At 38.5% G+C, this 12,666-nt stretch overlaps 1 protein-coding gene across 2 annotated transcripts in view; it reads right to left on the reverse strand.

The window, feature by feature from the left end:
* Positions 1 to 4,082: 4,082 nt before the first annotated feature.
* ZNF106 (zinc finger protein 106) overlaps positions 4,083 to 12,666 on the reverse strand; it is a 37,061-nt gene continuing 28,477 nt past the window's right edge. For both annotated transcript variants that reach the window (XM_069017432.1, XM_069017431.1), the window contains exons 14-22: positions 12,378 to 12,512; positions 11,402 to 11,518; positions 10,758 to 10,949; positions 9,924 to 9,986; positions 8,247 to 8,366; positions 7,704 to 7,775; positions 6,480 to 6,551; positions 5,679 to 5,825; positions 4,083 to 4,685 (exon numbers count right to left, since the gene is read on the reverse strand). In XM_069017432.1, coding sequence (XP_068873533.1) covers positions 4,629 to 4,685; positions 5,679 to 5,825; positions 6,480 to 6,551; positions 7,704 to 7,775; positions 8,247 to 8,366; positions 9,924 to 9,986; positions 10,758 to 10,949; positions 11,402 to 11,518; positions 12,378 to 12,512 — 975 coding nt within the window. In that variant the 3' untranslated portion in view covers positions 4,083 to 4,628. The remainder of the gene's footprint in view (positions 4,686 to 5,678; positions 5,826 to 6,479; positions 6,552 to 7,703; positions 7,776 to 8,246; positions 8,367 to 9,923; positions 9,987 to 10,757; positions 10,950 to 11,401; positions 11,519 to 12,377; positions 12,513 to 12,666) is intronic.

The raw sequence follows: 12,666 nt of genomic DNA on the forward strand, positions 1-12,666 counted from the left end.
TAAGATGACTGGAACACTTGAAGCCCTGGCTCCCAGCCATGCCTTACCTCCACTGAGCTATTATTTTCCATACAAGTATGGCAGAGACTCTCTTAGTTGGGATGTTCAGAGAAAAAACAAAATCTATCAGTCAAAAGATCAAAATCAGGATTTTTAGTTGGGAACTCAAAACTGGTCCTTACAGTTCTGGTGAGTGAACTACCAACAAGCTACAGAGCTCAAGAGAACCTCCCCTGCAGTGGGCCATGAAGCAAGGCAGGCAGCACATCATCTTGGAGGCACCAGTTGGGTGGACAGCTTCACTTCCCTGCCAAATGACTAGGTCTGAGATTCCTGCACACTTGTAACATTCCTGCCAGTGCTGGAGCTTCAAAGTGGCCAGTCTGACTTTATCCAGCCCTCATAAAACAGGAAAAAAATCCAGAACAAAGTCAAGTTCTACCAAATCCTGTGAAAAAATCCTTCTATTTAAAACAAAGGAGAAACAGACAAACCATAACAATATAAAGAACTTTATTTTTTTTTCATTTATCTTTTGCCATGTAAAGTTTCATTATTACACTCACAGCTTTGTACCAAAGTAAGAGAAGAAAACCATGATCAATCTGTGCACATGTTCTACACAGTTTAAATTTCTAAATATTCAATCAAGTTGTTTTATTCCACTTCCATTCTTCAAAAAGACTGTTTAATATTACAGCAAAATGAAATCCGAGAAGCTGGCAGGCGCATGTAACAGAATATATACCTACACAGTTTGCTCTTTGAGGACTAATTATTTTACAAACAGTAGCTGAAACTGTTTCCTTATCCTTCCTCACATATTCTGCAACTCTGGACAACTTAGACTGCTTGAATTATAGTACCATACAAGCCTGAAAACCAAGATTAACCTGTAACTGTGTTTTAATTCAACTTAAGGGAAAAATATTTTCCCAACAAAAACATTTCCCCTGCCCTTTACTGCATGTTTGCAGTTATCATTTACCTTGATCCAGCATGATTGTACTGTTTGAAAATGTGCATTAAGAACTGCCCTACTTCAAACACACCACACAGCCAAGCTCCTGCTATTTTGCAGAAGCCAACTTATGTGCTGGTATGTGTTTAAAGTCTGTAATTCACGTGTAAGTGACACAAGGTTAGCAGAAGCCTGGATATTTAATGCATCTCTGTACCAAGGGATGCAGCAGTTTTCCCTCCATCCCCTTCCACATACAGAAGCAGCAGCGTTATGCCAGAGTGTTTTGCACTGCCAGATAGCTGTTACTTTTCCCTGAAATTTGAAGGAGAAAGGAGAAACTAATATAGACCAATCCCAAAAGGCCTCTAAAGAGCCTGCCACAGGTAGTCATCCATATAGCAAATCCAGAACTCATTTTTTAACATTTGACTAATAAAAAATCCACAGCTAACCATAAAATAAATCCTCACTCTACTCACTCTTCCACCCACAACTTTTTACTTGCATAAAAAACAAACCAAAACCAAAAATAAATAGTCCTGAAACTGGCTTCAGATGTGCAGTACTGCTTTTCATGCAAATATTACTGTGTTAAATGTCACAAACAGCCCACCTTCCCAAAGTTATTACATTCTTCAGCTAGAGGTATATCAGGAGCCAAAACCCTATGTTGCAAGGCCAGAGAGGATCTCATTAATCAATACCAACAAACAAACATTAGTTTGGCATCTCTCTTCTGGAATTGCCTCCAGAAGAAGTAAATGGTCGATTGTGAAATCTGCACCAAATTCCAGCTGGACAAATACGAAACCTCCCCACGTAACTCCAGAGAAGCCTGGGGATTTCCACAGCTGCAAAACTTCATAGCAAATCTTTTTAAAATATCCTTATGACAAAGCAGTATAGCATTTTCCTCTGAACCCCTGAGGATTTTTTAAAATTGTTTCTAATTTATGAAGCAAAATTTTTCACTCATGCAGCTCTGCTATCTTCCCACCTCTTACCCATTTTAGGATTCTTACAATAGATCTGAAATGACCTACAAAGTAGCAAAAGACACCACTGATAAAGCTGGACTTCAAAAGTCCAGACTTTTCAGGAGGATTGTTTTCAAGACAGATAAGGAAATATCATGGACCACACAAAAAAAAAAAGACTGCTTCCACCAACTAGAAAAGATAAACCTAACAAGCAAATGGGAATGCAAATAAAGTGTAATAACTGTTTGTGGCAACATCTAGTGAGAAAGATCTTTATATATGTTCTGGAAAACAGCTGAAAGAATGTAAAGACTCACAAGGGAGAAATAACAAAATCTACTCTCACACACATTTTTCAGAATGCCGCTATTGCCCCACTGGCTTGTCCTTGGGACACTCCTCCACACCTTCACCGCAGCACAGTCCATGAAGGACAGCTTAGGACGCCCACATTGTTTATGCCACACTTACATGCTCCCTCACTGTGGTTGAAAGAACTCCCAGAAGAACTCCTGAATATCAAAACTTTTGGAAATGGTTTAAGTATTACACAGTCTGCTGCTTTTAGGTCATGAAAAAATCCAAACAAATGCTCTCAGACTTTAGAGCATTACACCCTCCATCATAAAACATCTAAACCATTTAAAGACTTCCCCTGACTTGATTCTCTATTGAATTGCTTCATCCACAGACCACAGAAAGAAAGATAAAAAAAACCCAACACCAAAACCACAACCGTACATCCCCCCAAAACCAAAACAAAAACACCCTCAGAACAGCCTGAGGTCTGAGCCACATACTGGGGCTTTTTGCTATCCACAAACATCTTAATAAAAAGTAAACAAACAAAACCAATCACCACAAAAGCACTGGAACCTCAGAGATTCCCATGTTTTTGAAGTAGGATGCTACTGCATCTCATTCATATTTTACTCCTGTCTCACAAAAAATATTCATCAGTGTCAGAGAAATTCTGCTTGTCTGCTAAGGTAATACAAAACCAGTGTGCTCCAGAGAAGGCCCTGAAGCTTCTTTATTTGATGGCAGTAGAACATCCATGGGCTTTCCTCAATCATTCACTTTCTTGGCCTAAAAAGGCTTCTTTATAGTCAAAGAATGAGGCTATAAAACTTATTTGGTCTATGGCTGACAAGTCTGAAAGTGGTTGTAAAAAAGATACCCAGTAAAAGCAGTAGTCCACTCAGTTTTCTTGGAAAAGCGCTGGATTCATGTATAAGCAGCTCGGTTTGCTGTCTTCACCTTCTCTTACAGCTTAGGAAAACCTCTGCTTATTTTATCCTGAGCAGCAAGTTAGGCAAAAGTGAACACAAAGCTCCTTGCTAGATTAGTCTCAGTGTTAAGAGGGTTCTTCCCTAAATTAGTGTCATTAGGGGAGAGAGGATGGCAGGTGCCAGAAGTGCATTTCACTGAACTTCAGAAGGTGAACTGATTCCCCTCAAGGGACACCTGCAGGGGAATCCTGACAAGTTAAAACAGTCTTCCCTTCTGCACTGGCCTCTCTGTGGTACTTGCTGTACATTAGTAGAAACAAGACTTTTACATGTGATACATTTCATATCCTCAGCTTCTGCTTGAGAACATTAGACTTTGAAATCCTGCTCCATTCTTTCCAGTTGAGTTTTTGTGAACTTGATGTAGCCCAAGCCAATTAAGTCAGTTCACAACAGAAACAAAACACTACCAAAGTGGATGCACAAAACACACAGTGCCTTTGCATTTCTCTTGGTTTGCTATGCCATGAGGATATGGCACTGCAAAGCTCACTAAGATTCCATATAAAATCAGCAATTCAATTATGGTGTTTTATCAAGATAGCAGTGGTGGTTATGCTGGTCTTTAACTAAAAGAAAAACAGACACCACTTACTTCTTTCCCATACATAAGGACCTATATTGAAAAAGACTAAGATTGCAAAGCATGTGAGTAGAGCCACTGTTCTGGCTGTTTTGCTGCTACTGGCATCTCTCTCAAGAAATAACCGCTTTCCTCAAAATAAACAAAATACCTCACAAGGTATGGTATCTATCACTTTATATATTGTGCCAGTTATAGCAATTTTTACACAAGGAATAAAAAATAAGTTACAATTAACATTAAAAAATTAATTTATTCCAGTCTCCATAAAATAACTCTTCTTTTTATGAAGAAAGTAAAAATGTACACTGGATATTCAGGTTACATTGTTAGAATTTGTGATATTCTGGTTTGCAGAATTTTATTAAAATCAGCTAAAAAACTGGATACAACAGAACCAGACATGTCTTAGACACAGGCTTCAAGCTGAGTTTGCAAACAGCAGCACCTATTGTAATCTAAGTTCTCAACACCCCTTTGGAGTTCCCAAAGACTATGCTTCTTAAAAAAACAAATAAAATCACCTGAAAAAAACAAACAACAAATAAACAAGGCAGACAAGAGGAAGGAATATTCTTGTCCATCAGTGAATTAAAAACCTGCAAGAACTTGGGCTAAGTCTTAACTACCAGCCTTATTTCTACAGAGTGCAACACAACCTGCAGTCTCCGCAGCAATGCATTTCAGCCCCACTCAGGTTTTGCATTCCAAGTGGGAAAAGAAAGAGGAAAGACTGGAGTAAGAAACTGATGTTATTTGGAATAATTATGACATACAAAATTACTTCCCAATGTGGGAGGTGAAAAGGTTCATGAGTCAATCCTGCTGTCATCCTCAGCATGTCTTTCAATGTGTCCTACAGCATCCTAGAAAAGAACCAGAGAAGTCAATGAAAAAAAAAATCATTATCATCATCACAAAAAAACCCCACAAAAAACTTTGCAAAGGATTCTAGAAGCCTCAGTGAAAGTCACATTCTAGATAATATACATTTGTTTGGCTTAAAGCTTCTCAAAAGATAAACAATATCATTGTCAAGCTACTAAATCATAAATATAAAGTGTTTCACATACCACATCATTAAAGGGAAATAAAACACAGTTTCCTTTTTGATTAGAAGAGCAAATTAAATAAACACATCATATCCAAAGCCACTACTTAAAGAGAAATTAAGGATTTTACTGTTTGTTAATTCTCAAAGAAACCTCCTTCCTTTCCGTATTCTGGAAAGCATTCAAAGGAAGGCAGTTTATATTGCCAAGGACTAAAATGTAGGTTTTACAGATCAGTCTATAGGTAACAGCCCTCCTCACACTCATTCCCCAATCCTTTACACATGACTTAATCCAACTCTTATGCCTTAATTTTCTCCCCCTTCTCTGGTAGCTTTTATCCAGAAGTTTATGCATTACTTATTTAAAGACTGGTTTTGTTAACAAACTCATGTGAAAAATAAACAACAATGAAAGAGGTAGCGATGGATAAAAATTAAAAGGATAAAAACTATTTTTCAAGGCAGATGTTTGTTCATGTTATAAAGACATTTTTCCTTCAAAAATTTCCTAATATCGCGAGTAGAATTACTTTAATAATTTAAGAATTCCACCATTTCCATGTAATATTTTAGGATCAAACTGTTTTAAATTGACCATATGTCAAATTATCACAGCTGCACTCTTCATCTGCCACAGGCTCAATTGAACCCTGTTAGCCTTGGATGACTGTAACCACATCTGGTCAAGCCTGCCAAAACTAGAAAAACTTAACCATTTTTAAGAGAAATAGGGTCAAGTCCCACAATTGTGGTGATATAAAGTACTTAATATTATCAAATGCAACTATGTTATTCAACCACATACCTGCTTGGAACCTTTCCTGGAAGTAAAGAAAGCATCACAGTTCTTCCAACGACATTTCAGGGTCTGAAAATTTGGATTGGTGTGGTCAGTTAGCAGGTGTTGTTTCAGATGGTCCACAACTCCAAAAATCAGTGAACATCCATGCCACTGGTAGAAAAACAACACACCACAATAAGCCAGGAAAATACAACTTTTGCTAATGCTTTTCTTCCTGCAATTCCACAGTATTCTTCCAAGACCGTAAGCATGCATGCCAACTCCTGTACGTTTTGTATCTTACTCCATTTCCAATGGTCTCTGTTCCTTTAATTACAGCTTTACAGAAATTCTTCCTGCCTTTAGCCAAGCCTAGATCATCAGCAGGAATGGCAGGAGGAAGAGAGGACTTAAGCCTTTACAAGATTTAATCTTAGCTGTGACAAAGTCATTTGGAATTTAATTAAACTTATTTAGCAGAGTAAATCAGCTTTTCTGTGTCACTCAGCCAAAGTTTTTGGTTCTAAACAGTTACAGGTCACTATCTAAAATCTACCAGAAAGAACAGTAATTTAAACTAACAACTTGCCCCAAAGCATATTTTATATATATATATATATATAATATACATTTTTAAAAATATATATATAAAATAAAACTAGTGATACATACCTAAGTGATATATACTTTAAAAAGTATATACACATTTAGAAAAAAAATGAATTATAATAAAATCTAAGGTCAAGCTACCCAAGACTAAGTGAGTAGAGGCCACCCCCAGAAAATTCAGTAACAAAGGAAGGCTAAAAACATTTTGCTAATTACCCAGCATCGATAATTTTGCATCAGATTAAGCCTCACAGCTCTGACACTGCCATCATAGCATCCTGTGTAGATCTGTAAAAGAAACATTTATGGATAAGCAAGCTGGGAATAAAAGAAAAAAAAAAGAAGTAAAATTTTGAAGGACACTTCAGTGTAGGTAAAAACTATGAAATATCAGCATGCAAGGCTTCTACCTATTTTAAAAATAGGTATAACCAAATTCTTTTAAGATTTGCATTCGTAGTTCACAAAAGCCTACAAATGAATAAGAAATGCTTCCATAACCTCTTTTGTTGATAGTGTCATGTGTGTAACAGTTCAGAAAACTTTAAATTATGGTACTATCCACTGAAGTTAAAAAATATGTAGGGGTAAACATCAAATTATATATGTCCAGGACTTAACAAGTTATATGTATATCAAAAAGGGATGGAAAGGAAGTGTGGGGAACAACATCAGAATTTCAGAAAGACTGATGCAGATTCCTTCACTTATCACTAAACTTCTCATCTGAACCCTTCTTCAATTTGAGAATGCCCACAACAGTCCACTGTTGGGGCCCAATTCAAGCCTCGGGTTGGACTCACATGAGATGTGATGCTTGGGCAGTATGTATTCCAATTAGTAGGAAATCTCTTTTTTTGGACTTTTCTGTTACTACAAATAACTACTATACCTTGCATTTTACAATCTCAAAGAAACTTTGCAAGCAAATTCCTAGACATGCAGACAAGTAGGTGCTTTTAAAGACTATTTTAAGAAATATTTATCCAGAAGTGCTTCTGAAACTTATCTTGCAGGGCAGATTCATGAAGAAACCTGTATACCTGAATCAACTGCACACCTTTCTTTATGTTCTGTCAAAGGTTACTAGAGGTCTGACTATGGGTGAAGTATTTCTCTAGCATCTGAGTGATTCCCTTGAGTAAAAGTCAAACAGGACTGACACTTAAAAAAGCGGAAGTATTTTATTATTTCTAGAGTCTTCACTGTAATCATCACTGAAAAAAGAACTATTGTTTTAAGACTACTGTAAGCTAAATGTAACAATAATATTACATAAATATAAAGCTGTTATAGCAACTTGATTTTCTGACTAAGAACAACTTGGAAATACAGCTAAACAGCAGGTTGATTTCTTTATCTGAAGAAATTAAACCATCTTGTATGCACCTGTAGCAATTACAACCTTCTCTTTAAGACCAGTGAAAAGAAGGGAGTTACCATGCTCTTATGGATGGTCATACACATGATCATATCTGTGTGGCCTCCATAGACTTGCAAGCGGTCGTGGGACTTGAAAGAAACAGAAACAGACACTTGATAACATGACATTTTTTAAGAGCCATTTTTCAGACACATGTAAAGGATAATACTTCCAAGAGCAGTTTCCTTGGTAGCAATTAAACTGCTGTGGTGGATTCCAAACTTTATAGCTACACCTTGAAAGCTCACTTTTGCTTGCTTTGCTTCTGGGAGTCTTTTTGTCCAACTAAGCACTCATTCTCTCAGCAAACAAAACTAATATTTCCCCATTTTTCTGAGCCATCATTGTCTTGGAATAACCCAGGTTCTAAAAAAATGGTTTAGGTTACAGTCTTTAAAACCCATGTATTTTGGCTGGTGAGACAACTATATATATTGAGTGACAGGAAAGAGAGGGATGGGCTAGAGACCAGCAAGTACAAAGATGACTTCTATTTGACTTCAAAATCATCAATTAACACACATTAGATAAATATCATTAGTAACCACCCATTTTCTTACCTGTAGTTCATAAACACGAACAAATTTATCCAGACATGCTGTCACCATGACTTTCCCAAGAATGTTCACAACTGTTACTGCATGGTTGTGGCCCTTATAGATCCGTACCAGCTCTCCAGTCTGCATCAAGAAAAAGCAAAGGTAAATAGGGGTTTGATTTGGTTTTTCTTGAACAAAAGAACAAAACAACAAAATGGTTCTACCTAACCTAGATAGGGTAGCTAGGTTCAATGCTCACTACTCAGAAATGGTAACACGCTTTAGGAGACTTCCATTCCCTGTGAAGGCACTTACAGATTATGATCAAATACTACTTATTCTTTTGTTTGCCCATCCTAACACAGAGCCATTCCAGTACAACAGAAATGCATGGGTCTGTGTAAAGTTCTCTCTCCTCTTCTTCTGCTTCTGAACATGAGCCACCAGTGTGCCCAGGTGGCCAAAAAGCCAAGAGCATCTTGGCCACTACCAGGAATAGTGTGGCGACCAGGACCAGGCAAGCGATTCTTCCCCTGTACTCGGCACTGGTGATGCCACACCTCGAGTGCTGTGTCCAGTTCTGGGCCCCTCAGTTCAGGAAGGACATTGAGGTGCTGGAGTGAGTCCAAAGAAGGGCAATGAAACTGGTGAAGGGTCTGGAGCACAAGTGTAATGAGAAGTGGCTGAAGGAGCTGGGGTTGTTTAACCTGGAGAAAAGGAGGCTCAGGGGAAACCTTATCACTCTCTACAACTCCCTGAAAGTAAGGCATAGCCTGATGGGGGTCAGCCCCTCTCCCATGCAACCAGCAACAGGAAAAGACGAAATGGCCTCAAGCTGTGCCAGGGAGGCTGGACACTAGGAAGAAATTCTTCATAGAAAGGGTGATTAGATTTTGGCATGGACTGCCCTGGGAGGTGTTGGAGTCACTGTCCATGGAAGAGCTTAGGGAAAGACTGGATGCTGACAATGCCATAGTCTAGCTGAGATGGTGGTTTTCGGTCACAGGTTGGACTCTGATCTCAGAGGCCTTTTCCAACCTAATTGATTCTGTGATCTCTTTCCATCATTAGTTACATATTCCCACCCATCCTGAAACTAGTACCATGCTATTAGTATTAGGATCAAGGATCAGTTAAGCAAATTTAGCTAAATACACAGAAATACACTTTTTTTTGGTCAACTAAAATTTCCCTCTGATAGTTTTTTAATGTAACTTATTGCATAGATACATGAATGCCTCTGCTAGGACTGAGGGAAGATGGTGTAAAAGAGGGAGAGAATGGTAGGCTAGAGACAAAGCATTCATGACGATACAACAGCTTTTGAACCATCTAGCTTGGAATATAGTGTTCCTCAAATTCTTCCAGTAATAAAGAAACTCTTTCCCCACCAGAATATCTCACATGGCTTTTCTCTGAACCCCTTCCATAATTTAGTAGTAATATTTGCAAAAGCAAGATGCCCAGATGAAAAGGCATTGCCTATCATGTGACAAGAGTCAGCCCATTTATGTAGCCTCTTCATGCCTCCAGAGTTACCTATAGTGCATAGTCACATTCACAAAATCATGAGACTTTCTTTTCTGGAAGCAATCTGCCCCAGCAGTCAGTCAAATATTCAGGAAATACTGACTTTATAGCAGAGGAATTCAGTGCCTTAATAGCAAAAGTCATTCCATCTTTCTATAGGAGACTTACGTGAATATTGTGGGCATGGACAGACTGATCGCTGGAGCCACTGAATACCAGATCATTCACAACCTTACAAAAAAAAAGGTTATATTTTGTAACAGATATGGAAATGGACAAGGAAAACATTAAGACACTGTTCAGTTTGAAGTTGTACTTTAATATTTCCTAAATTTGAGAGCCTTAAAATCAATCAAGAGTATGAAGGGAAAAGCATGCACTGAGTTCCTCACATAAGAGCTAGAAAATGTATTACAATGATTTTTGACACTTCACAACTGACATAAGAAGCTGTTAACTTGCAGCCCACCAGGCCAACTCATCCTACCTATGGATTATTCTCACAGACAGCAAATATTATTGCTCAGCAGCAAATGGGGGACCAAGCAAACTGAATGCAGAATGCTGCTCTGCACATGCATGGTAAAGCCCAATGTTTCCTGGAAATCTTGGACATGCTGCATACTTATATGCTGCTCACATAAGAAAAATGATGCTTCTAACCCCTAACAAGTGACAGGACAAGAGGAAACAGCCTCAAGTTGCACCAGAGGAAGTTTAGAATGAATATTAGGAAAAAGTTCTTCACTGAAAGTATGTTCAGGCATTGGAACAGGCGGCCCAAGGAAGTGATGGAATCACTATTCCTGAAGTATTCAAAACACAAACATAGATGTTTGGGGCATGGCAGCTGGGGACAAAAGATATGGCAGCCAGAGACAATTTCCCTACCAAATTGCTCCATTTTTAGAATTTAAACTAGAGAAATCTTCTATTTCCTATCACAATCTGCTCCTCATTTTAAGCATTCTTTGTCCAAAATGTATTTTCAGAGACACTTACCTTCATGCAGAGAATAGTCTTGCTGTGACCTTCCAGGGTTCTGAGAAGCAGCCCGTTCCGCGCATCTCGCACGCTGATGGTGCAGTCATAGGAGCCCACCACCAACAACTTACGTGCTCCTTCCTGAGCTGTGGCTAAACAGCTCACTGCTCTAGGGCCATGGCATTCAAAGGTATCAAGCTGTTTATTATTCTGGTGGGGGAAGAATGAAATGGCATTTAAGAATTAAAATTTTGCTATGACACTGACTAGACCATCGAGTCCTTTCTGTGTTGTGCTTGTTACAGCAACTGATTTCAGTTTAGTAACACACAAAATAGCAGTGGTAAGAATTGCATATTAACAATCAAGTTTCCAAATCAAGGAAGTAACTCCTTATGTTATGTAGACCAGGAGGAACCTTAAGGAAAAGCATAACAGTACAGCACAGTAAGAAAGAAAGGTAAACAAAGAGACAGGGAGATGGGACAGCTTCATGCATGGACAAAGTAAACAGCCAAAAGGGGCCAACAGTGACCATTTATACCAAAATGCTTTCATTACAAATACATTTATTACTGTAGATGAAGAATGGAAAGAAACACAAAGAGGAGAGAAACAGCATCACAATAGGCTTTCAGGTGCCAATATTTAAACAAACTAACCTTTATGCTGAAAGTAACCACAGTGCCATTTGAAAGACCTGCATAAAGGATCCGCCATCTACTGTGTAAACAGAGCACTCGATCTTCCAATTTAAACTGTTCCATGAGCTCTTTGGTCTAGCAATAGAAAGAGGTACTTAAAGATTTCATTAACTGAAAATAAGTCAAGGAAAACAGCCTGAAATGAGTGATGATTTTCACTTTTTAAACCAACAGAACTGGAGAAAAACATCTGAAAGTCTGGTGTCACATGGCAGTTTAATCCTCATTTTAATCAGGACCATCTCTAAGGCCTCACTGCACTTCAGCAACCACTTATAACCCTAAACACTTTATTCTAGTCATAACCTCTAATGTGCATAGAAATTTTGACTACTGACTATATATATACACACATACGAAAACCATCTGTTACACAGTGGAGGTTGAGGATTCCCCATTAAGTTCCCCACAGGAAACTTAAGGGTTTAAAACCTCTGGCAGTTTGCTCTCTGAAGCAGATCCTTGCTTTCTAGTCCTTCAAGTCACAGGTTGGGCAAGCCTTTTTATCATTCATCCTCAAATATCCAGCTTCAGGAAGCCTCAGTCCGCTCTTTCACCTGCCCTCAGCATAACAGATACCTGTTCTCTCTATGGCTGCTCTACAGATAGAGCAGAGAGCAGAGCTTTCCATAAGCAATGAAGTTAGAAATAGAGGAAGACAAGTAAGATTCATGGCCAAACAACTATTCTTTGGTGCACCCAGCATTTGGGATCATGCCATGCTGTTCTGGCAAAAACGCTACTGACAAGCTAGCCAAAAGATTAGGGTAGTAAATCAGTTTATGGTTTGATATTTTTTTGTGGTTTTTTTTCTTCCCTGCTCTACTCTAATGAGTCCAGATCACATGGGTTTAAAGGCTTTTAAAATTTATATTTGTAAAGAAACACTTGCATAAAAATGCAGGTTATGTAAATTGAAACAGAGTTTGAGTACCTTGATATTGTAACAGTTGATAGTGTGGTCACTTGAGCCAGTGTAGAGTGCAGCATTCTTCCCATTCGTCTGAGTGACCAGAAGGCAGTTCACTTTTGAAGTATGGCCTTCAAAGATGGCCACACACTTCCTGCTCTAAGAAGGAAAGCATAGAGTCTGTCAGCATAAAGGCCCATAATACCTCTTGGGATATGCACCTAACACAACAGGGCAAGACAGCTAAAAAAAAATCAGGATACACATAGCAATCTATCTCCCCTTGTCCCTCTCATAGGGAGAAGGGGTTGGG

Source organism: Aphelocoma coerulescens, chromosome 5, assembly GCF_041296385.1.
Source record: "Aphelocoma coerulescens isolate FSJ_1873_10779 chromosome 5, UR_Acoe_1.0, whole genome shotgun sequence".
Lineage (NCBI taxonomy): Eukaryota > Metazoa > Chordata > Aves > Passeriformes > Corvidae > Aphelocoma > Aphelocoma coerulescens.